The sequence below is a fragment of the Punica granatum genome, chromosome 2 (assembly GCF_007655135.1).
Source record: "Punica granatum isolate Tunisia-2019 chromosome 2, ASM765513v2, whole genome shotgun sequence".
Classification (NCBI taxonomy): domain Eukaryota; kingdom Viridiplantae; phylum Streptophyta; class Magnoliopsida; order Myrtales; family Lythraceae; genus Punica; species Punica granatum.
This window is the reverse complement of record NC_045128.1, coordinates 26,346,599-26,372,826: the sequence shown is the minus strand read 5'-3', so window position 1 is coordinate 26,372,826 and position 26,228 is coordinate 26,346,599. Positions and strand designations below refer to the sequence as shown.

Sequence of the window (26,228 nt, the reverse complement as noted above, 5' to 3'; positions counted from 1 at the left end):
AAACTATATTTTTAGTCCTATAATTTTTGTTACTTTTTTATTTTCATTCTTTTTTTTTCTTTTTTTGTCTTCTACCTTCAATCGCTTTTCTAATATAGTCCTGTACATTTGAGAATTTTTCCGTTTTTGTCATTCCGTAACATTTTCTGTTAAGTATGCTGAGTGAGAAGAAAAATGTGGGGTTCACCTTAGAATAAATTTCCACATGTTGGGCTGCCTCCCTGTTTAAAACAAACCGAACCAAAACAAAAATCTATGATTTTTTGTGTGACATTGCAAAGTTGTTCTCTGGCTTCTCCATGGCAACTTTCTTGTCTCCGTTGTCTGCTCAAATCGAAAACAAGGTTCTCATCCTACAGAAAAAAAAAAAAAGTTCTCAAGCAAAAATGAAATAATAAATAAAAAATTTCCTGAGAAAAATTCTTCAATATATTGTACTGAAAGCTTGGGGTAGAGATAATTTTCATTAATCCTCAACACATATATTTACAAGAGCATCATCTCATCCAAGTTTTCATCTCCAAGTGTTCATTCTGTGGCATTTACAGCTAAAAAACCATCTCAGAGCTCAAACATCAATTAACCAAAAATAATAAAACAAAATAAAAGATTTTAGACTCCTCGAGTTACGGGAGATTTGAGCATGTTCTTTCTTGCAAAGCTTTGGTTGAAAAGCAAACCTTCATATTCACTTGAATAATCTACTGCGTAATCAACAATCTTGTTGCAGCCACGAAAAACCCTTAACTTTGCCCCAAATTACAACCCTAATTTGCTTGAATTCATCTCACTGACTTTAGGGATTAAAAGATAAATCAAGAGAGGTAAGAAGAAACAAAGAGATAGAGACCAACAAAAGACTAAACCAAGGAATAGATAGAGGAGAAAGAGGCTAAGCAGGAGAAGTGGAGAAGACTTGCAAGAGTTTGGTGTGATTTGACCAGTACTTACGCGAAAGAAGAAGAGACAAATCGGTTCTGTTAGATTCGAGATAATTATTAATTGCCACATGACACTAGTGGGTTTATTTTTCTGATATGGACTGCTAAAGTGTTGCAACTCAACACAATTAACAAAAAAAAAAGTTACTAAAGGATACAAAAGGAAAAGCTATTGAAGGTAACGGACCAAAATAGAAAACAAATAAAGAAAATGACGAAAACAGAAAAGCAGCTAAAGTTACAGGACTAAAAGTATAATTTTTCCAAAAGTTTGATAATCCGGCCAGGACGAAAAATCAAAGAAACGTTGCCATAGAGGTGCGCAAAGACTATGGCCGCACAATGCCAAGAAAGTCAACGAGCTATCACATGCTCTGAAACAGAGCCTTCCTGAAACCAGGATTCGTGCATTCCTCAAACTCCCCCAATCTCAATATTGCATTCCTTTCAAGACAATCCGTGTTTCATAAAGAAAAAATCTTAACGGCGGTTTCGTTATTTATAAACCTCTATCTATAAGTCAAACAAACATATGTAAGAATGTTGTGAATTTTTCTCATACAAACTTTGATTTCGATTTCTAATTTTAATACTCAAACTCTACCCGACTTCATGATTGCCCTTCAAAGTTGGTCTTTCCGACGGTTTCGGGTATGCCTCGTATCTGTACATACTCCTAAATTATAAGTAGAACATTATTATCGTCATTCAACAAGGCAAGAAACTGCAAACACCATCCACGGATTATATGTTTAGTGATAGTGACATTCATCCTCATTCTGGAACCAAGAATTCAAATTAGATACAGTAGGTCAAGTATGCAGTGACATGATTCTCGATTTGATTCAAGTTTTGTCAAAGGAATTTCGTTTATCATTCTCTTCTCCATTCCCTCTAGGTCGAATTAACTAAGTTTATGAACATTCCTTATAACTGAAGATATATATATATATATATATATATATATAAAGGTCATCATTTTAAAATGATCCATGCACGATGTATGTGATGAGATGATGATACGGAGCGGCACACAAGCAATTGCTTGTTAAAGTACGTAAGTACAATTCATGTAATCATGGTTAGGAGCCGCCCCTTTCCATGTGGCCTTAACGACAATCAAGGAGAGATGCAGAAATTCCTTCATTGTTTATTTAGGATTATTCCATGGTCTTCGAATGTGAAAACAAGTACATCATCAGTACGATCTTTAGAGCAGATGCGCATATGGATTAAACCGATCCATCCATATGTATACGTTTGTACATATGATTAAATCATTAATCGTTCAATTGATCACCTGAACCTTAGATATCACACAATAAGCAGAAATTGATTTTTCTTATTTAATGGGTTCTTATAGGTGTGAACATGGGGCCGTTGATAATTCCTTGTATTATGGTATGCATATATAATTAACTTCATTTGATTGGTTCACATTATCCTTTGCCTTAATTTTCGTCTTCTCTAATCAGCTGATTCAAATGATTGAAGAATATCCCACGATGTTTCCACTATGTTCATTATCTTAATCAATTGACAAGATTAATAATATTGAAAATTAATTCTTTTTCACCTTTCACAATTTTCTTTTTTTCAGTTGCGACGAATGCCTATTGGGCTTATTATAAGAAAATATAAAACCTAATAGGGGGCAAGGGTAACCTTCAAATTACTAGGTGAGAGCGTGTGCCATTACACTACACCTCTTTTTACATCTTTCACTAGTTAATCATCGAATGCATGAACTTTTCGTTAAAAATCAATAAATGGGGATTACATTGCATCAATCAACTGAACATTTATAAACTCACTTTTTGAGAATAATAAAGTACCCGAGCATATCATAAATTTCTGCTAGCAAACTTGCCTTGTTATTTTACATCGACAGATGCAAAGAGTAACAGTGGTTGAACAGGCGTTTTTATTGTTCAACGACCTAATACTCAAATTCTGTAGCTGCCAGCCTATGGACATTCATTTATGGCAAATTGCAGGTAAATTACTACCATCTTCCCAATTTCACAATTAAATTGGATAAAGCGGAAGCCTGTACAGAATACAATCACTTCAAAAATATGATTATATCGCACCTTTTAAACAAGTTGCCCAGAATTTGATTAAACTTCTTGAAAACTGGGGGAAGTTACTTCACTATTCAGTGAACTATTTAGTTATCGAGTCAATTTCATAGACTTTCCATGAATTATGTATGAATCAATAAATTTTTATTTTTAATAGTTAAGTATATATTATATGGATTTTGAAAATTTTTCTTAAAACTTAATTAATTATATTACTTTGTTGCACCATATATCCCCTTAATACATTTTTATGCTGGTATGGCTCACAGGATTTCCCTGAAAAAGAATTGAGTGGTAATTGGAAATAGAACAATTGCGACGTTAGACTATTGCTGGTGATGAAAGTAACCTTGCGCTTTTAACTAAATTAAACCAGGCGTGCTTCTGTCCACCGAAAGACCATGCATGCATGCTTCGTTAAATTTATTATCAATCGTATTATATAGCACAGCTTTTTTTTATGTTACAATCAAGATTTATAAGTTTAATATAAAAATATAAAAAATAAGAATAATCTCATCATGAGAAATTAATTTAAAACTTCCAAATTACCAACGGATGAGAGCACGTATCATTTATTCATTTTACTATCATACCTATAAAAAAATCAAAAAATCATTTTACGATCACATTTCTCAAAACATAGCATAACATTAAGCCTATTCAGCAATATATATATATATATATATATATATAGCATAACGTTAAGCCTGGTTGGTGCCTAAACTACTGGCTGCGATGTTTTTCACTGATTGTCTCACTGTACGAAAAATCTGCCTGCCATTGGAGGTCTTACACGTGAAAGTACAGGAAATCCGTTCAATGGGCCCCTCAACTCATGAATAAATATTCGGTGAATATTATTCGGTCAAGTGACCATATAATATCCAATAAAAATGTATATAAATAATAAATATGGTTCACAATAATTCTATATGTTCTCACTTACATGTATTTTGATTGGATTATTGCTTATTTATAATAAATGTGCAACACCCTTGAATATGTGGGATTAAACTATTTAACCACATAAATGGGAAAGCCAAATTTTATATTTCAAGTGGAGGTACAAATGGCGGGTGCTTCCACATGCACCGTGGACTTAACCCTAATTTATTCTGTTATTACTTACAGCATTACCGGAATATATGCTTGATTAGATCAAAAAATTATTGACCCTCATGTTCATCATAACATCCTTTCCAAACTAAGGAACATGTCATTATCCAAAAAAATAAATAAATAAGGAACACTTATGTTGGGTAAGTCACTGCTTAAATTCTCAGCAATGAAATTTTTAGACAATTGATTCATTTTTAACAGTCAAATCGACTCTGATTAGGGTAAGTTTGACTTAGGACAGCCTATTAAGAAGTAAATATATATCACTTGTTAATTTTTATCATTCATAAAATTCGAATATAAAATTTGAGACTTGTCGAATCAATTGAATAAATTCATATTAATACAATGAGCTCATTTTTAAATCCGAAAAATGATAATTAAATGAAGAACCCTTTTAATTTCAAATCGAGACCACAACCGTAATCTCGTTCCCTTTTGGGTGATATCAGGCGAGAGAGAGAAAAAAATGGCAAAAGAACCGAATGTGGATAAAGGAAACGTGGGATAGGTCTAGAGGGGACGTGACATGTGGATTATTTGTCGGAGAAGAAAACGGCGGCCCTCATTCCTCAGCAACTAACGGAACGGAACTCCTCCCCTATGTTCGTGTGTCATGTGTCCGTTATTTAGTTAGCCTATATACTACTATTCCCTTGAAAACGCTATAGCCTACTGTGTATATGAAGTATGGATCACGTAAGCTTTTTAATCCCATCTCTTAAGTCATCATATTCATCAAGAAAGAGAGCGTGGTGTAATAATATTAGTTTAAGAATCAATAAATTTTTTATTCAATTTCCGAGAATAATACTTCTTATATTCATTTATTGAGCTTTTTATTTATTTTTAATTGACTCATGTATCTCTCTTGTAAAAAAAAAAAACTGTTATATGCATCTTCTCTCTCTTTTGCATTATAAGGATGCACCGCAAATCTTGTTTCCCTTTAGTAAGGTCTCGATTCGAGTCTTGTTAATGTAGAACATCCACGCTAGAGAGTTTTACTTCTTAGTGGATTGACCAAACTTAATTAGAATAGTCAAGGGCTATTGGACTTTCAAATACCATGGTGTACACCGTAAAAAAAAGATGCATCGGAAGTTAGAATAACTTATATTATTCAAGGGAGAGAAAACTTACGGTAGCCAGTTAGGCGAGTGGAAAGATGTCATGTTTTCGATTTGTGAACGACTATATATATTTAGGTTCAATGATTGTACCAATAGAAAATGAATAAGGAATGTGCTGAAAAGGAATGAGTCTATGGAATAATCAATAATGTGAGAGTAGATTGAGGAGCCAACATGTGACTGAGAATAATGTCCGCGGGCGATGGAAGAGAAAGAGCACAAATCAAAATTAATTCTCCAACGATTTATTTATTTCTAACGTACTTATTTATTTATTTATTTTACAAATGAATTCGTTGACGATATGGTAGGGATAGGTGGTGAAGGGAGATAACGAAGCACCAATATCACACTGATGTTAATTATACGTATTCATATTTTTTGGATTTCGGGGAGTGTGGCTATTTATATACTGAACTTTTCTCCTCAATTATGAAAACATGAAAGTGCATAAAAATATGGGCGTGGGCCATTTTTTGGCTTCGTCATGCCAACTGTTATGTCTTCTTATATGGTCCGTCCCTTTAAAGGGAAATGGTAAAAAAAAAGAAATATCTTTTGTTTGGGCATATAAAAAAGATTATTTTAATTGATGATATAATTCCGATCCTAATTCAAGCAAGCTTATATTTTTGTAATCTTGGCGCAGCCAGCACGTATTCTTATATTCAGATCTGTTTCTTCCCTAGGATCCAATTATATCATCAATTTCCCTTTGCCGTCCTTAATTAATGGTTAAAATGCAACAAATGTAAGAACTACTGTCATGATCATTATAACATATATGAATAGCTATAAGATGGAGAAAGAGGAAATATACAGTAGGAGAGTAATTTTTTATCTAGTATAAGAAAATATCAGTGTATAAGAATAATAAGATGGCAACAAAAAGGAGAATACGTAATCCTTTAAGATTATTTTTTTTTTATAACGAGGGGTTTCCAGGTTTCACCCTTAATTCTCACGGCCCATGTAAACATCTTGCAAGCTCTATTTAAGAATGTTGTTATTGAGTACGATTCAACTTATTGTAAAACTCAAATTTATAACTAGCACACTGTTGTGAGCAAATATATAAATATATATACATATCTATATTATTCGAAAAATTCTAGTTTTAATTACCACAATATCTTATATGTATTCCTTCATATTATAACACTCGATAAAAAAATCAGAATTTTTTTTCCTCTCGATACTATTGTATTTCATTATGTCTAACCCATCACATTCCATTCCCATGCACTAAATGGAGCCTTATAGTATAGGAAATCAAAACACCTAAAAGTACATTGGTCTTAAGGCCACACAAGTAACCAAATGAAAATTAGTCAGCCAATAGATTGAGAATATCTCGTGATCTCACTAAAATGGAGATAATCATTGAATTGTAGGAGCTGTTGCAACTTCCGTTTTCTTTTGCTCCTTCGTTGATATTTAGGGTCCTAACTTTAGTTTCTGATGGTCTTTATGCTTATATAAATAAATAAATAAATAAAACAATAGTGAACTTTTTTCTGGTTGTTTATCAATAGTGATTTTCGATGCATGCATGCATGCATGATAAGGCGAAATAGGAGGGCTAGATAAATGGGATATATGTAGGGGGGATTAATAGCCTTTACATAGGGTTGGACTTTGCATACATACATACGTATCGTTGATTAGGCAAACATTTCCAATTTAAGTATATATATGGGGAAGGGTTCTTTTCTTATCCGTTCAACAGTTCATTTATCCCATCTTCGACTAAGAGTTTTCATCCAATGGCACGCAAATGTGTAAAAGGCAACTGTTTTAGCACATGGATAGGGAAATCTGACGAATATCTAAACTCTCAGTTTGAGATTGGAAATTGTACAAAAATATGCTATCCGTTAAAGGTCGGAAATGCGATGTCTTGTACTTCTCACAAATGTGTTACTTTTCATTCAGTCATCTTTACAGGCCACCTTAAAATACTTTGGGGCCGTTTTCGTGTAACTTGAATAATTAACTAACTTAATGTACGTTTAAGTTTGTCTTACATTATGTGAAACATTATGATTCAAGTAATCGAGTTAGCAAAATATTAAACTCTTTTGAATTTAACTTTTTCAATTTTATAAGATAACTTGTTCTTGAATTTGATTCATATAGAACTGTTTAACTTACACCCATTCTTAACTCGAAAACTAAGAAGTTTCTATTTCGATTCTCATCCATGGGACTTCCCGTACCTCTTCGCTTCCTATTCCATTTTGGCCTTTCTTATAATTACAATAACATTGGAATGAAGAGACTTGACTCAGAGACAATGAAGAAGACAGAGGAGAAGAAACGAACACAGGATACGTGTGATTAAGGAATAGCGGTGTGTCGCCCGTATGCCCATAGGCAAATGAGGCGCTAATGATCACTATGAGCAAACTTCAGTGGAGTACAAAGCATGGAAATCTCTCAAGCACAATGATCTAACCCCCAAATTAGTTACGAGCTCTCTCTGCTCTCAGTCTTCTCTCACCAAAATATAAGAGAGAGCTCCGAAAACATGAGGAGGATTCCAACCGGGATCAAATAAAATTACCTCAAGTCGGATCAACTAACGCGAAGCGGTTTAAGCCCTTCTCTTCCACCACAGATTTCATTGGAAATTCACAAATCTGATGTTACAACTTTTAATTTGATCAGATTTTTCATCTGATCATACAACAAGTAAAAAAAAATTGGTTCATAACACTCACTTATCAAACCGGCCACATTTCACGTTGGTTATAAACACTTTTGCATCTACTGTCGTCTCCAATATGATCTCACTCATTCCATATGTAGTACATTTGTATTACCAGCGGATGATCTTACATCATATATATTTGGTACTAACAAATGCAAAAGGAATGAAATGGAATCACTATATATACAATAATCACTATATTTTTGACAGGGACTCTATACCATTCTCTTTCCATTGAGCCGTGCCAAACGAATATGGATTAAGTAAACACTACGTAAGCTAACTAGTTCCTAATTGATATTTTCCTCTTCTGAGGATCCTCCTCCATTATGCCGGTAATATCACATTGGTTTCTAGGTAGGTTTCAGTGGAGGGAAAGGATTAGACTAGTCAAGGTGGAGCGAGACCAGAAGAGAGCCACTTGGCGGTATGGGAAAAACATCCCCCATTCAGCTTAATTAGGAAGAGAATAATGACTCATAAACGGCAATCAACTTCAGTACGGATGCCATCATACCCATTGTTATCAGAACCGGATTGGAGCGGCCAATTCGACCGGTCGAACTGAAAACCAGCACCATGATCGGTCTGGTTCCACATTCAGACTAAATATGCACATTTGAACCGTTGAGACCACAGAACCAGCCGGTTTGAATCTAAAAATCCACTAAACCGGTCGGTCCATGGATTCAATGGTTGAACAAATATATAAGCAAAATTTGTTAACAATTGGTGGTTTTGAACGTCTGCCCTCACACTTTATGTGCACAACTATAGCCCATGCACTAACCAACTAGGCAACATCTGCTTGCTACTTTAATTCTTCGTCAATTAGCTTTGTTCCCTAGATATTATGCATTTTTTTAATGTAATTAGATAGATATTATGCATTTCATTATCATTAATATTACGTTATATAATAAAATATTATGATTAATTAAATTTGTGGTCCGACCCATCGAATCTCCGATTGAGCCCATAAACCCATGAATCCATACTCTATCCGGTTGACGTCCGGTCCGGTTCAGATAACACTGATCATACCCCGAAAATAGTAATAAATGAAACAAAATTAAGCGAGGTATAGTAATTTAAACACTAATACAAATGACAATATATTAATTTCAGGCGAAAACTCTTTTTAATAGACAAATCTTTAATTTGACTCCCAAAAATACTATTACCCACCCAAAAAATAAGATTACGTCGCATTTTTTTGGTAATGTATGACAACAAATCTCCATTTTTCTTTTCATTATTATAAAACATGGAGGATAAAAAAAAATCATGCTAGGAGAGCAAGGTCTCAAGCTCGAGTCTTGCGAATTGAGAAAATCCATACTATAAAAGTTTTACCCCTTAATGAGTCAATCCAACTTGATTGGATTAGTTAAAGACCAATTAGGCTCTCGGATATCAGGTGCACACAAAAAAAAAAGAATAAAAAAACCCTCATTGTTGAGAATAAAGTCCACGACCTCTCCCTATTTAGTGCCATTAAAGGTACTAAAAAAAAACTCATAAAAAAAACCTCCTTTTTTATTTGGTAACAAAGACCTCTTTTTTCAAGATATCCCTCTTATTTTTTTTCGGTGGAATGGAGATATCCCTGTTTTAATACCAAAATAATGAAAAGGACGTTTAGGTCAAACTACACCAAATATTAGATAATTCCCAAACACATCATAAGTCTTTTTTTTTCGGGTTGACAAAAGCTTCCTTTTCAATAATATAAAATTCCTACGTACACGCATCCCTACATGCATCTCTCCCTATAAGTAACCCTCAAAACTCCCTTCACCTTCATCAGCTCACCTCCTTCACATTTCTCTCCTCACATATTCTCATCACTTCCCCTCTTTGTGAATCTCTCTCTCTCTCTCTCTCTCTCTCTATCTGAGTCAATAATGGCAGCAAGATCCATCATCAGTTTCAGCTCTCTGGCCCTAACCTTAACCTGCATTGCCTTATTCTCATATTTACCTACAACCTTGGCTGCGCAATACAATGTCGTGTCTTTGGGGGCCAAACCCGATGGGAAGACAGACTCGAGCAAGGCCTTCCTAAGCGCATGGGCCTCTGCCTGCTCCTCCTCAGGCGCCGCCACTGTCCGTGTTCCGAAGGGCACATTCTATGTCAAGAGTGTGGCCTTCAATGGGCCCTGCAAGAGCAGCTCCATTACCTTCAAGATCGACGGGACCCTTCTGGCCCCTTCCAACTACAAGGTGATCGGAAATACTGCTAATTGGATCATCTTTCGCCATGTTGACCGACTGAACGTGTATGGTGGGACACTCGATGGGCGAGGCTCTGGTCTGTGGGCTTGCAAGAACTCCGGGAAGAGCTGCCCGGATGGCGCCACGGTATGTATTGATTAAATAAATTAAATTAAAGTAAAGTAAATGAACGTTAGCATGTTATGTTATAATTTTCTTATGTATGCACTTAATTAAGTATATAAAAGAGTGGAGTCAATTATGCAATAAAGGTGGAATTTCTGAATGGGAAGGGGGGGCGGGCGGCCATTAAAATCTTAAAAAGTGGTTTTACTGCTTTGCCCCTAAAGACATCCCATTTATGCATCCACTACCGAGGGAATGGGTTTTTAACGGTTTTACCTAAAAGGTCTTCTGTGTTTGGTAATATGGAATTTGGAATTTGGAATTTGGAATTTAGAAGAAAAACAATGATGTTGAAGGAGTGTACGTTGCCATCCCTATTTTAACCAGATTCAGTATGGCTTTATAATCTTCCACGTAACAGAAAAATGTAGCCCTCAAGATAAGATGCAACTACTATGGAAAGTGGAGCCTTCAGGGACGGGCTTAACTAATTTAACTAACCATTTTTTTTTAAAAAAAGTATCACATGCATCTACTGTACCATATGACAGTATAATGTTATAATAGTGGAACTCCTTATCTGCACATAATCAAGCGAGTAACTATGATTATTGGAGGTTTCACTGTTGATCCATTGTACCACATGACATATGTACCGGAAGCTTCCCATGTTACTCAAGAACTCCATAAATGGACCAAAACGGTGACCGCACGGAACTTAAATAGTTATGATCCAATCGCTTTCAAGTTGCCATTTTCTGAATCTTTGCTATGCCGTTATTAGTCGTGGACATGTCAAAAAGTCAATGAGGTCTATATATCATGAAACGACAACAGAAAGTCGAACATTCGTAGTTGATATTATTTCACAGCACGGCAACATTAAAGACTTGATAAGCTATCCTAATTAATTTTCAGTGAACCATAAATTACAGACGGTGGGTCCCACTATTTGGATCAAACCCATCTCGAGCCATGTGACAGTGATCTCGTAGAGTAAGCATTAAACAAAAGCCATGTTATTAATTAATTACTATTAGTAAACGCATTATCCGATTGATTGGTCAAGACTTGCATGTTCTACTGTGATGGTAAAATAATTCTTTTCATGTGCAGAATCTTCAGTTCAGCAATTCGAAGAATATTTTTGTCAGCGGACTAAAATCTGTGGACAGTCAGATGTTTCACGTAGTTGTCTACGGGTGCCAAAACGTGAAAATGCAGGGCGTGAGGGTCACAGCCCCGGGAACCAGCCCCAACACTGATGGCATTCATGTATCGCTATCGACGGGTGTCACGATCCTCAGCTCGAAGATTGGAACTGGGGATGACTGTGTCTCAATTGGCCCTGGTGCTAAAAATCTTTGGATCGAGAATGTTGCTTGCGGACCTGGACATGGAATCAGGTACTATAGCCTGCAAGGAAATCTTCTACCCGAGTTTAACGTGTTCATGTCCATCCACCCATATCTCAGGTTATATACATTACATGTTTCGGGTCATTCGTATATTAAGATTATGGTTTTGACTGGATGTAGTATTGGGAGCCTTGGAAAAGAAGCGCAAGAGGATGGAGTGCAGAATGTGACAGTTAAAACGGCTACATTCACAGGCACACAGAACGGGGTGAGGATTAAGTCGTGGGCAAGACCTAGCACTGGGTTCGCTCGCAACATCCTTTTCCAGCACATTGTCATGACCAATGTACAAAACCCAATCATCATCGACCAAAACTACTGTCCCAACAACAATGGTTGCCCAAATAAGGTAAACTATAAAGTCCTTAGTCTGATCACGTCATTGGGATCAATAATTATATATGTGTGTGTGTATGTATACTTCGCGATAATTAACTGAATTATTCATTTTGAATTTCGCCAGGAATCCGGTATCAAGATCAGTGATGTGACCTACCAAGACATTCATGGAACTTCTGCAACCAAGGTCGCCGTGAAATTGGACTGTAGCTCAACGTACCCGTGCAAGCAGATAAAGCTGGAGAATGTGAAGCTCACTTACCGGAATCAGGTGGCTCAAGCCTCCTGTGCCAACGCCAAAGGAACAACTGCCGGCTCCGTACAGCCCTCCAGCTGCCTGTAGGTTTCGCGTGACATTGAAGTGCATCATGTAGTCGCGGGAGATTGATGCAGTACTATATATCTCAGCATCCTACTCGAGATCACCATAGATGATCCAGCTGGGATGAACATATTACAGAAGGGGAAAGCTTAATTAGTTGCATGCAGATATTATTAATGGGTGTGCTTGGAGCCTGTGGCGTTCCCTAGCCTTTCTGGCTGGATAATATGTTGCCTGGCCTTGCACAAATATTCACCCATCAGCTAATTAGTTTTTTTTTTTTTAATGCTTGATGTATTATCTTCAGTTATAAGAGACAATAGAAAGGGTTTTTTTATGTATACTCGTACATCATTGAATTTTGTTCGATCTTTTTTTTCCATTATCTCAGTCCGTCTATAAACAAAACAATTTTAAGATTACAATATATATGATTATCTGAGAGGAGAAAAGCGATAAACAAAATGTAGGTTGGTAATATCATGTATCACAAGGACATGGATAACGACGGTAAATATACTGGTAGCCTTTAACTGCAGATCAGTATGACCATCTGTACGTATAATATAATGTTTGAAAATGGTTTTCAGTGTGTTTGGTACACTACCAATAATAAAATCAACAGCGTTTAACATCACTTCCGAAGATAAGTCACTATATGTTTGGGTGTTATGCAAGAAAATGACTTGCATTAATTAGGACATGTGCTTAAACTGAAAACTTGACCATTTCAATTGGAGTAGTGCAGAAAACAATCTTCTCAACATACACATACCTCCCGCAATACCTCAAATCTACATTTAATTAATAACCAATATCGATTGGTTCAAATGATTTGATACTTGTTTCTCTAAGATCTCGAGTTCGAGTCTTATCAATGGAGAAAATGCTCATCTCGGAATAGCACCCCTTACTGGGCTGATCTGCTCAATCTTGTGTATTAATCATAATTAATTGTCCTTTCGGATATCAAGTGATACACACTGATATTACATACGTTGTCTCTCTTATATTCTTTTCTACGTAATGTATATGCATATAATTCATGTAACTGGTTAGACATGCTAATTAAGTAATTACAATGATAAAAAAAAGGTCGTTCTATAAACATATTTGCATCATTTTGTTTTTTTCTCCCTAAACATTGTGTTCATTATTTATATATCTACTAGAAACATAACTACATAATAACCTTTTTTATTATGTGTACCTTGATATCCAAAAGACAACGGATCTTGACTAATTCAGTTCGAGCCAAGTCGACCCACTAATGGGTAAAACTCTCTCATTCAAGGATTTTCTCCATTCACAAATACATTATTTAAGGAAAACAAGTGTCGAAATATTTGAACCAATTCTTTTTTTACCTGTTAAAAATTTTTCAAAAAAAAAATATAGAAACAAGACCGGATCTCATTGTTATTCAAAGAAACTTTCAAATTTCTATATACTAAACTTTTCTTTGTGCGAATCCCAGTATCGTGAAGCTCAATTGTGCCTCGACTAATCCAGTCGAGTCGGGCTGGCCTACTAAGGACTAAAGCTCTCCCGCCGTGGATTTTCTCCATTCATAAAATTTGAACCTAAGACTTTACTTAAGAGGAACAAGTGTCGAACCACTTGAACTAGCCCACGTTAGTCTATATACTAAACTTTTAACTCCCAAACAATTTCTAGATAAAATGCGGTGTATGTGGGAAGAACCCCCTTTCTGCAACCGCGGGCGTTTTAGTGTAGGGGGAGGTCCTTATTTTGTAAAGGATCCAAAATTTGAATTAAAATTGAGAGCTATGACGTAAACTTTTTCGACCAATTAAGCATATAATTTAGAAAATAAGTTTTATATAATAATGCAACAATTTTAAATTAGTGTCTCTTAAACCACTTTTAATGTCTCCTAGAATCATAATTATATTGTTAATAACAACTATCATTAACCGAATATCCTAAAACCTTAAAAAGAACCAAGCCTCAAAAAGTAAGACTATTCGCAACGGGAGAGACTCCATGGGTCTCTAAAATGGGCCCGATTTTTGCTACATACACATGACTGAGAGAAACTAAGAAAAAAAGAGAGACTTGAAATTCAAATTGTCGTCTCTAATTAGGTCTCTATAGTAGTCCCATACTTTTTTTCTGATAGTTAAAATTCCCTCACTTTTTCTTAAAGAGGGAAAAAAAAATTGTGTGGCCGCAGCAAGCGACGTGGCTAGAGCAACGGCCCACATAAGGCTCTTTGCCAATCTCTTTTTCTAAAATGGAAGATAAAAGCTACTGCATGCAGTAACTTTAACACGTGGTGGCTCATGATTGGGTCTCGTGAGTCTCTATGCATAGAGGCGCGTCTCTCTACAAAGCGTCGCCTGGCCACATGGCCAATAGAGAGTAAAATCCCCCGCCTAAGACAGTCGATAAAAACCTAGCTTTTTTCAATTTGCGGTTTACAAGATAAATATCATATGTACTTGCTTCTTGGAATGAAAAATTTTAGAGAAAACTATCACTGTCATCCCTTTACTTTTACCTTGCCACCACTTAAGTCCCTCATCAATTTTTGCCATCAATTTGCTTAAACTTGGGGTTTTGTCGATCAATTTGGTTCCTGCCGTCAATGCCACTAACGGATGTCTGACGTGGCTGCCTTGTTGGATAAAACGGTGTCAAAAAAATAATTTCTTAATCTGACTTTCCAAAACTGTCACTTCATCCTTTTACTTTCCTCCAGCCACCACTTTAGTCCCTCCTCAATTTTTGCCACCAATTTGGCTCAAACGTTTAGGTTCCATTTATTAATTTCGTCATCGCCGTCAATGTCGCTAACGGATATCTGATGTAGTTGCCTTGTTGGAGAAAATGACATCAAAATATTATTTTTAATCAGAGTTTCCAAAACAAAGTCGCTTTTGGCAATTTTTGAAAATTTATTTATTTAATGGATGAAGGGGTATACAAGCAAGACCTCCGCAGACCAAGGGGGCAGCGGCCGGCCGGGGAGGCCCTAGTCGATCTCCCCCCTTTTTCGAATCCCTCTATTTTACTCTTTCGGTGAAGGTGATGGTGCTGATCAAAGGAAGAGATGCATCAGCTCGTTGGATAGGAGGGAGGCTGTTCGGAGGGGCTTGTGACTGAGCTGCTACGATGGAGGAACACTGGAAAAGGACTAAAGAGGCGACATGAAGCTCGTTATAGCTCTCAGGTAAGGGAAATTGAAGTTAGTCATTAGAGCTGGACACAAGGCTGAACTATGAGTGACTTCAGAGCTCCTGATACTACTAATCGAATAAGGAGACGGATTAGTAGTATCAAGAGCTCTGAAGTCAATCTCAGTTTAGTCTCTTGTCCAGCTCTAACGACCAGCCTCAATTTCCCTTTCTTGAGAGCTATAGCGAGCTTCATGTCGCCTCTTCAGTCCCTTTCTTGTGTTTTTCCATCGTAACAGCTCAACCACAAGCCCCTCCGAGCAACCTCCATTTCTCTAATGAGCTGATGCATCTCTTCTTTCGATCAGCAGCATCACCTTCACCGAAAGAGTTAAACAGAGGGATTCGAAAAGGAGGGGAGACCGATCGGGGCCTCCCCGGCTGACCGTTGCCCCTTAGTCTGGGGAGGTACCGGCAAGTCTACCCCTTCATCCGTTAAAATAAATTAATAAATAAATTTTCAAAAAAATTACCAAAAGCGACTTCGTTTTGGAAACTCTGATTAAAAATAATTTTTTGACGTCGTTTTCTCCAACAAGATAGCTATGTCAGACATTCGTTAGCAACATTGATAGCGAGGAAGATATTAATAGACGAAACCCTAACGTTTGGGCCAAATTGGTGGCAACAATTGAGGAGGGACTAAAATGGTGGCTCGAGGAAAGTAAAATGATGACAGTGATAGTTTTGGAAAGTCATATTAAAAAATTATTTTTTGACACAGTTTTGTCCAACAAGGCAGCCACGTTAGACATCCGTTAGTGGCATTGACGGCAGGGACCAAATTGATCGACGGAATCCCAACGTTTAAGCCAAATTGATGGAAAAAAATTGATGAGGGACTTAAGTGGTGGCAAGGTGAAAGTAAATGGATGACATTGACAGTTTTCTCATATTTTTATTTATGCAGAGCTACCTGCCCCTAGTTGTACACTAGTAGATGTGATGTCCCATTCAAACATCCGAAGTAGATAAACATGCATATTGGACACATGAGACTGGCTAGAGTTTGGAAAATTCATCAATGTTGCAAATAGGCCTACATTAAGCAAATCTTTTGCTCGGAAAGATGTTGAAATTTTTTGCATTGTAAACAAAGTGATGCTTAATTGTTGCATGTGGAAGCTGTTAATTGTCCGATTTATTTCCACGTGATATTATATTAATCTATCCTTTTTTATGACTAAATAAATCAGAGCCCATGCTTACGAAATCTATCAATTTTAGTATTTGTTAACCGTACCACATTCCATTTCTTGTCGCACTCTGTTTTCCAGATAATATTGATGAATATAGAAGGAGAACATGGCTTTACTTAACTAGAAATGAATCTAAGTGTATGTTTGGACTTAATATTAAATGCTGAATATTAAGTACTTCAATTTTAAGCACTCGCTAAAATAAAGTGCTTAATAAATTAAGTCAAAATTGTTTTGGAAAGCAAAGTCTAAAAATTTGAAAACTTTTAGGATTGAATTCACATGCCAGCCATAGATTTTCCTTTCTTTTCACCTTCGTCCCCAACCTTTTAGTTCTTCGACAATTTCTGAAAATTTAAAATAAAAAAATAAAAATTGAGCCAAAGGTGGTTGACACCGGCCCCCACCGCCACAGACGAGGTCGTCGACGAGCACAGAGGTCGCCAGCGACCTAGTTTGTGGTAGTGGAGGATAGCAGTGCAGTCCCCATCGATTGATTGAAGAGAGACAGGAGTTAAAAAATATATATTGAATGACACAGAGGTAGATCGGAGTGGTGGGGGTTCTGTTGCTAACCCCCACCACCCTAATTTCTCTCGCTCTCTCTTTTTTGGATTTTGAATAGAGAGAGGGAGATTCCTGGCGGTGGTGGCATCGATCTACGCCACTGCCATCAAGACGAGATCGTCGGCGACCGTTGATGTGGCTGGTGACCTCAATTGGGGCGGTGATGGCCGAGATCGGGGCCACCAACACCCCTTGCCCATCGACCTTGGTCCCTCCTCCCTCCCCATCTCTTTGTTTCTAACATTCTAACCAAAATTTAGGAAATGGGACTAGATTGTAAAATAAAAAAAATTCAAGAAGCATCACTGCAAATAAGTCAAAAGTCGCCCCAACTGAGTAAGTAAGCAAAAATAGAGTTGAATGATTGTACCTTGTTTGGGAACTCAACTCCATTCCAACTTTGTATATATATATATATATATATTTAATTGGGTTATACTGATTGTATTATTGAATTATGAAAAAATGATAAAAATAATGAATAGTTGAGAGAAAATAATAATTATATTGTTAAATTGTGAAAAAAGTAATTGATAGTTGAGAGAATTTAATATTAAAAATTAAATTGAATGACAAAAAAATTGAAGAAAAAGGGAAGAGTAATAATTATATTGTTGAATTGAAGATAAGTGGAGTTAAGTGAACAACTCTAAAACCAAACAAAGTATAAGTAGCTTTTGGATAATTACTTTTTAGCACTTTTTTAATGACTCATGAATCAAGTTAGCTTTCATTTTTGTGTTATCCAACAATCTAAACTCAATTAAGTGTTGAAAATTAAATTTCAATACTTAATTGGAGTTATCAAACAAACCTAAGATTCGATGATAGAACATGTTAGAAGCGCAATTTGGAAATTTTGATTACAACAAGAAGAAGTGACGATATACAGTGGTCAAAATTTGACTAGGTTAAATGTGAGGCTTTTACCGGAGCTTATCATTAATACCCAAACAATAATACTTACGGTGGAATTGAGATGAAGCGTACTGCAGATAGGGCATTGCGTTTCAAGCGTCTCTACAAATTCACCAAATATAAATAAATAGTATAAATAAGTGAATAATATTATAAATAAATAAATGGATAGATAGATAGATAAACTTTACCGAGCTAGCTAATCAATCAAGTTTTGAGGTGAGCATATTTTAACTGGCAACTTATTAAATCATTCTTTCGTGGCACCCAATTTGTCCAGCGAAAGCCCATGCGAAGTTTTACTTGAAAATTCTCCGTCTTATGACCATCTACAGACCGGTATTGGGGCATTATGTCAAACATGTTAAATTAACAAAAGGAAGGATAAATTCAAGGATATCGTGTCGGGTAAACTTTTGGTTAGGAAACATGGAAGCTTTTATTTTGTGATTTAATGACCACGAAAATTATTATTTTGATGCCCACTCACTAAAACAAGATGACTTAGAGATGGGCCTCAAAATGACAATCAATCTCAATGCAAGGACCGAGTCCATTGGGCCGTGTGTTGGTGCTGAGCAATGTGGACCGAGAAATTGGGCATGCCCCATCCCAACTAAGCCCTCATTAATTAGCCCGAAAAGTCTCTCCACCCATAGTAAAATGCGACCATTGGCGCTTCATGAGTTAGTAATTACTAGAATTATTTAACTCTTTCTCTAAAATAGAATTAATTATTTATAATAAAATATATAATTTATTGAAATTAAAGGTTATAAAATTGACGTAAGTACGTAATTACGATGAAATTACGATGATATTCAAATGAAAAAATATATATGTTTGCATAACTGAACCAGTTATCCTACAAATTCATTGATCTATGTTTAAATTAATTTCATAATAACTAAATAAACATCAAGAATAACTTTTAAAATTATTCTCTTCCTATCAATTTTTACATTACAATAATATTATAAATCGTAAATTTTATAAATGTAGAGATACTTATAGGAAATTATATTGAAAATTATAGTTGATATTCAAATAATCTTCGGTATGCGAATTTGCTACTACAATCATTATTGTTTGAAATTTTCTATAATTAAAATAAACACAAAATTAAAGAAATTATAACGCATATGAATTTTTCAATATTACATTATTAATTTTAAAACTCTATATGTACTTAAATTTCTGTAATAATAATAAGAGCCAAAAACTATATACAGTATCTCTCTAAAATATTTTAGAAAGTCAAATTCCAGAATAAAAAACTTATATTTATTAGCTCAATAAAAATTTCAACATTTTTATATGAATCATTTCATAAATAATAAAATTAAAATTGGTTAACTTTCTATTGAAAATAAAATTAATTATTTGTATTAATACATTCAGTGCCCGATAAATATTGATTATAGATTATAGATATATGCTATTGAATTTCATGAAAAACAAGTAGAAAAATAAGAAACTTCCGAGTTAAATGACTATAATTATTTTGTCAGTTGTACAAGAGGTCCATAAACTTAACAAGATCATGAGTAGAGAATATAAAGGTGTACGAGCAATTTCACTAATAAGAACAAACACAGTCTCTTAAGTCTTACTTCTACTTCTACCAAAGCGACTACATCAAAGGAACATGAATTTGTGAAGTTACTATTTTGTATAAGTAAAATGATAGGCAGCAGTAGTGGCAATCTTATTGCCTCCTGCTACGTAATGTCCAGACTCTCGTGTTCAGCCGCGAACATATCAGATGAACTGAACAACCAACACAAGCATTGGTCCAGTCACCACCAAAGGTCTCGTATACTTTACAAAAGCCGGTGTCCCACAAGCCCAAGCCAAAGAGCACACAACTAGTTATTGTTTTTGACAAATATACACTAGAGGGGATATTTGAATTTGGGACATTGAGGCTACCAAACCACATGGGAGGAAGTTTATTAATCACTATACCACTACCTTTGTTGGTGAATTTGTGGAGTAATTAATATGCCAATGATGCATGGACATAATATTCAATTCCTTTTAGGTTAAGCTACTCTTGTATCGGCTTCAATCTTTCCAAATCAAAATGTACTCACAGTAAATTTATATTCATTGCAAGAACAATTCGTCCATTAGTTCTTATTTTGGATGAGTTTACTTGGGAAGGTGCATCAAGTGATGTGGGATTAGAACCCCATAACAACTATGACCGGCCATTTGGGCTGTTAATGTCGTTGAAGAAACAGCAACAAAAGGAAGCACACCCGATAGTCAAAGTTTGACAATTTGTGCCATAATGACTGTTTCCCTATGATCAGTGTAATGTGTGGCAGAGAAAAAACATACTTTGATCTGCTGAAATATATATGCACTCATCAAATTAATATCACTTTGCAAATAAAACACAGCTATATATTGATTCTTCACTGAGAAACAGAGAACACATAGCAAGAAAGCTAGAGATGATGGGGAGTGGTGAAACGATGAGACACAAGCAAGTGATATTCAGGGACGACATAAGTGCCCCCCCCCCCCCCCCCCCCCCCCAAGGAATCGGACATGATCGAGGGAGACAGTACTGCGAATCAGAATCTGAAGGCCGCGATGATCACCGGTCTAAGGGGTCAAGAGCCTTGCTGATCAAGAATCTCTACTTGTCGTGCGATCCCTATATGTGCATCCTCATGCGGAAGCTCCATAACATCGAAGTCTTCACTTCCTTCACCCCCGGCTCTGTAAGCTCTAGCCGTTACACATCTCTTCATTACCTTCTTTTCTTTTCAAGAATATTATGTATCAAATTATTAGAATGTTCTTTTTCTGGTGAAAACATAGGTATCCTCAGCCTATTGACTGAAACTAATTTTGTTCGGGCATGGGCTTGTACCAGCCACAAGTTAACAGTATAGGTGACAAAGTGACACTAGCCTAACAAGACTATTTTTAAGAATCACAAATCTATTAAACATTGTCCTAGGTAAACATTGCCGATTTTTGGTCGTATTATACGGCTCCTCTGACCCCAACACATGATTCCCGGTCTAGTCCCTCTCGGTATGAAGTCCACATTAAATCATACCAATGCATATACATGTTGATCATTAAATATTCTAAGCACTCCATGAAGAAATTAAATCTAATTTACTGGCAACCATGGAACTTCATTGCAGCCAATGACTGGGTTTGGAGTGGGCAAAGTTGTGGAATCAGAGCACCCTGAATTCAAGCAAGGCGATCTAGTGTGGGGCACAACTTCCTGGGAAGAGCACAGCATCATAACTGACTTCCACGGCCTCTTCAAGATCCACCACACCGATGTCCCAATCTCATGAATGCAGTGTATGGCAGGGTCAGGATCGAGGGATTTGTGACCTTTGATTACTATGACCAGTACCAGAAGCTCCTTGACTTTGTGTTGCCCTCACATTAGAGAAAGGAATATAGCATACTTAGAAGACGTTGTCGAAGGTCGCGAGAACGGCCCAGTCGCGATCTTGGGGCTTTTCAGTGGCCGTAATGCCGGAAAGCAGGTCGTTGTGGTTGCTAGAGATTAATCATCACACTCCAGCTACAATAATATTAACTTTGATATGGCTGCAGTTGTGGCATCTGAATGGTAAAACGTATCCTCCCTCTTTCTATATCACATAGTACTCGATAATGATGTCAAAGGACTAATCATCAGTCATAACCAATTAATCGTATACGTATCTAGAACTGTTGCAATCTTTGTATTTATCGATAATATTTCAAACTTCCCCCCGGCCTATGTTAGATATTGTTGCATGTTCGTAATGTTCTTACTGCATCAAGTAAAATCTTCGTGATCAATTTTGATTCAGCTAGGTCCTTTTTTGGTTTACTAGCAAGTACGTCGTCACGCAGCAGCTGCAATAGAGGAGGGGAAGGAGATGGAGTCATTAATCTCCGTTCATGGGCAATAGCATATGAACATATGTCGAGGAAAACATCAATAAAAGAGAAGAATGGTTCGGTTCGGTTCGGCTCCCATTTCCATTCTATCATAAACAGCCAATATATATATCTATAGGCTATCTAAGACCTCCCTCGATGATTTATAAACCGAAGTCTGCAGACATCTAATTTAAACTAACTGACCGACGGTTGATCACCCCACCGATCTGTACCTATCCAAATAAGAGAGAGAGAGAGAGAGAGCGCATATGCGATGAGTACTTTTCCTCTTAAACCGGCAGAACTCGCTACCAACCGAACCTTCCCAACATGGCCTTGGCTTCCACTACATCTGCATCGTCAGTGGCCTCCAAGGTGATAAAGAATCTGCAGAACCCAGTCTTCTGATTAGTCACTTTCAAGACATTGGGACCTCCGATTTTATTGGACTGCGGCAGTTGAAAACGCTGAATGGTTATGATCATATCATCATCATGATATGAAAAATATTGATATTTATCTATTTACGGGAACTGGAAGAATCCATCCACGATTCCACATATATATATGACAAAAAGGAAAAGAAAAAGAAAGAAAGAAAAAAAAATGGATGTCTTTCCAGGCATTGTAATGCTCAACTGCTTGCCTGGTAAGGCAATGGACCACATTCCTCAAGATGCAGTTAGGATCATCCAAGTTTAATAAGGGCTGAATAATGTTGCCGAATGCGCAGGGGAAATTTCAATCTACCCTAACCCAAAAGAAAAGGGAAAAAAAAAATTCGACTGTCACCTCACATGTAAAAATGATCAGTACACTATCCAATCCAATCGAATAAAAAACCAGCGGGCGAACCCACATCTAGGCTTAGGCTATCAGCAATCAACTGAAGGTTGGCGGGACCAGGATTAAGTTGGATCTGAATTAATTTCTAAAACTTATTAAACCTCGCTGTCGATTACTTGTCTCTTGTGTCACTCCCATTCTCTCGGAAACATATCGCAAGGCCCCACCAGCCGAGACTCTCCATCGGAGATTTGAAGGTTCTATCGTCCTCCTTCTCCTTCTTCTTCTCCTTCTCCTCCATGTGATCAATAAGGAGGGTAGGAAGAGCCAAGCTTTTCAATGTCAAGCAAGAGGGAGATAGATTGAGAGAATTAAAATCTTAAACGGTCCTTGCGGGGTAATGAAGGCATTTAACTGAGTCTGAGGTAAGATGGAAAAAAAAAAAAAAAAGATTGGGACCTTTTTTCTATGCGCCGGATCTTGGGCCTGGCCCAGTCCAAAACATGGCAGCCCGATATACATGATAAGAGACGATCCGCTTAAAAAAATTGAACAAACCACAATTAGGGTCGAGCTAAATTCACACCTCATATGGTTAGGACCACCATCTTTATAATAAAGTTACACTTTATCTCTCTATAAAATCCAATCTTGTAGGGCCTACTTTATAAGGGTAATTTTTTCATTTACCATAAAGGGTAACCCTAGCCATATGAGGTGTGGATTTAGCCCCGCCTTTATATTATCTACATTACTTATACCGAAGAATCTCTTAGTAACGTAACTTTCACTTTTCAAGATTACCCTTATGTGGTATAAACTTTAATTTTTATGAGTCACTAAAATGAAATTATTTTAGTAAAACTACCTTAATAACTACCTCCTATTTCTCCACTCCTTTTTTTCTCAATTTCTCTCTAGCATTGCCATTCCTTCCACCGTTCAAATCCTCCCCATACTCCTTGCAGATGTGTTTTTCTAATTTCACATTATTATTACATGTGTTTTAATTTCACATTATAATATAAATAAATGTTACGACAATCCACCCTCAAGCGGATAAATGAAAATGTAATAATATTTTAGTTTATTTTTTAATAGATCGTGTGATCTTGACGATCGGAAGTAAATACATATAATACTCTTATTAAAATGAATTAACCTATATAGTAAAAAAATTATAAATCTGTAATATATATCGATAGGTACATACAAAGAGCAAACGATATTACGTAGAAATTATAATATAGGAAAACTACAGAGATTAGTAGAAAGAAGAACTATAAAATGAATTTTTCATATCTCCTACTTATAGGATTGTAAGCACATAGAACTTAGACATATCACATATCTCGAGAAATCGTTTCAAATTATCAAGAAAAGTTTTAAAATTTTCAAAATATTCTTTTATTATAGATTATTACATACAAAGAATATAGACAAATAGTCGAAATACATTAAACATAAAGCAAATGGAAATACAACAAGAGTTCATTTAACCAAAATTGAAGAGTCAATCGACTTGGAGCTGAGGTCAATGATTTGACCAACCACATCTTCCTTTGCCAACTTTTATAAAAGTGATCCTTATTCACTGATTAATTACTAATAAGATTCTTTCATTGTACATATTTCATTCTCAATTACAAAAGAGACTCATGATACTAATATAATAAAATAGAAATCCTAACAACTATAATAAAAAGGCATGGGTAGTCATACAACAAAAATTGAACCTGCAACCTCTAGGTTGACATATTGCTACTGCCCTAATACCCTCTTTCGCATTTTTTTGGGTAAATCCCTCTTTCACATTTTTTATTCATTATTCATGTGCAAAAAAGCTTATTCATCTATTCACTATAATGTATGTCGGTGTTTCCATTATGTCATGTGACAGGATATATAGATAAAAACTTCTCGTTAACAATCATGAGATTGAGAGTTGTAGAAAGAGAATGTCGTGATTGGCAGAAAATTTACACTGGGATTCCCAATCATAAGTGCTAATGAAGAACATTTCCAATTCTTAGATACGATTTTAGGCATTTGTTTGGATGCTTATGAAACTTATCAACGGATAAGCATGTCCCTCAATCATATTCATATTGTCAGTATCAAATACTAGCCATTTTAGCTGCGTATTGCGCGAGATTATTATTAATAAAAAAAGTATATTTTATTATATAATTAGAACTTTAAAAATATTAAATATTTTATGATTGTAAAATTAAGTTTTTGATAATTTTCAAATTGACGATAAAATGAAATGAATAAAATTACTTTTAACCAAAATTAAGTACTTTATTAACTCAAAAAAGAATCATTTATATGTTTTATTAATAATATTAACATAATCAAATTAATAAAATTATTTTAATCAAAATTAAGGTAATTAGTTTATATTACAATACTTATGTCATTCTTGTACCAAAGTAGGCCACAGGGCTTCAACTCTTAGTACCGGTGCCACGGAAAGATATGTTTTTAGTGTGGTTCCTTGAGTGCCAGTCGCAGAGAGGAATGCCATCAACTAGGGCACTATTGACCACTAACCACTCACTCACCGGCTGCTCGGGCTCCGCTATATTTAAACTGACAAAATTGAAATATATATGTCAAAAGCTATAGGGATTAATCTTGATTTGCTACAAGAAGTTTAGACCGATCAAAGCTTAGCCATTTTAGTTTTGTTTGCATAAGTATGAAAAAATAGTTTTACATAAATAAATAATAATTTTTTAAAAAAGTATGAAAAAATAGTTTACGTAAATAAGTACTTACATAAATTTAATGTCTTCGTTGCATAAGTAATAAACTACTTTTAGAAGTAATAGGCATAAGATATTGTTGCTCTTTGCCTGATACGTTTGCGGATGCTACTGGAGTTTCAGTTAGCACGACCTAGTTAAAGTACGTTTTTAACTAATGTATATATATTTATATTTGTATCTATATATTAAATAATTCGGACTACTCTAATGAGAGTCTTTTATTCGTGCAATGAGCAGCCACGTAAGCATTATTGTGCGAGGAAGAGCTGCACGTAAGCATTGATCATCTCTCATTAAATACATTCTTCCTTCCTTTTAATCATCTTTGACTATCTCTTTCCTTGCAAGTGAAGCAATGCAATAAAGAGCTAAGGGCTTTACGCATGGAATATTTTATTAATCTTGGATGACATATGGCACAACCTAATTTAACCTACTTTTTCATATCCCTATTT

The 26,228-nt window shown here is 35.8% G+C and overlaps 2 protein-coding genes across 2 annotated transcripts; both read left to right on the top strand.

The window, feature by feature from the left end:
* The first annotated feature begins 9,815 nt into the window (after window positions 1–9,815).
* On the top strand, window positions 9,816–12,765 carry LOC116197025 (polygalacturonase-like). Its single transcript, XM_031527029.1, has 4 exons — window positions 9,816–10,356; window positions 11,452–11,741; window positions 11,874–12,102; window positions 12,217–12,765. The coding sequence occupies exons 1-4, from the start codon at window positions 9,901–9,903 to the stop codon at window positions 12,433–12,435; spliced, it is 1,194 nt and encodes a 397-aa protein (XP_031382889.1). The 5' UTR covers window positions 9,816–9,900; the 3' UTR covers window positions 12,436–12,765.
* An 8,089-nt stretch (window positions 12,766–20,854) lies between these two features.
* LOC116197778 (2-alkenal reductase (NADP(+)-dependent)-like) lies at window positions 20,855–22,014 on the top strand. Its single transcript, XM_031528022.1, has 2 exons — window positions 20,855–21,033; window positions 21,469–22,014. The coding sequence occupies exons 1-2, from the start codon at window positions 20,971–20,973 to the stop codon at window positions 21,628–21,630; spliced, it is 225 nt and encodes a 74-aa protein (XP_031383882.1). The 5' UTR covers window positions 20,855–20,970; the 3' UTR covers window positions 21,631–22,014.
* Window positions 22,015–26,228: the final 4,214 nt, after the last annotated feature.

Bases quoted from the DNA above. Each gene is read 5' to 3' on its own strand.
- LOC116197025 (XM_031527029.1), top strand. From the start codon at position 9,901: ATGGCAGCAAGATCCATCATCAGTTTCAGCTCTCTGGCCCTAACCTTA. The intron at 10,357-11,451 runs GTATGTATTGAT...TTTCATGTGCAG, and splicing joins GCTGCCCGGATGGCGCCACG to AATCTTCAGTTCAGCAATTC. The intron at 12,103-12,216 runs GTAAACTATAAA...GAATTTCGCCAG, and splicing joins ACAATGGTTGCCCAAATAAG to GAATCCGGTATCAAGATCAG.
- LOC116197778 (XM_031528022.1), top strand. From the start codon at position 20,971: ATGTGCATCCTCATGCGGAAGCTCCATAACATCGAAGTCTTCACTTCC. The intron at 21,034-21,468 runs GTAAGCTCTAGC...ACTTCATTGCAG, and splicing joins CTTCCTTCACCCCCGGCTCT to CCAATGACTGGGTTTGGAGT.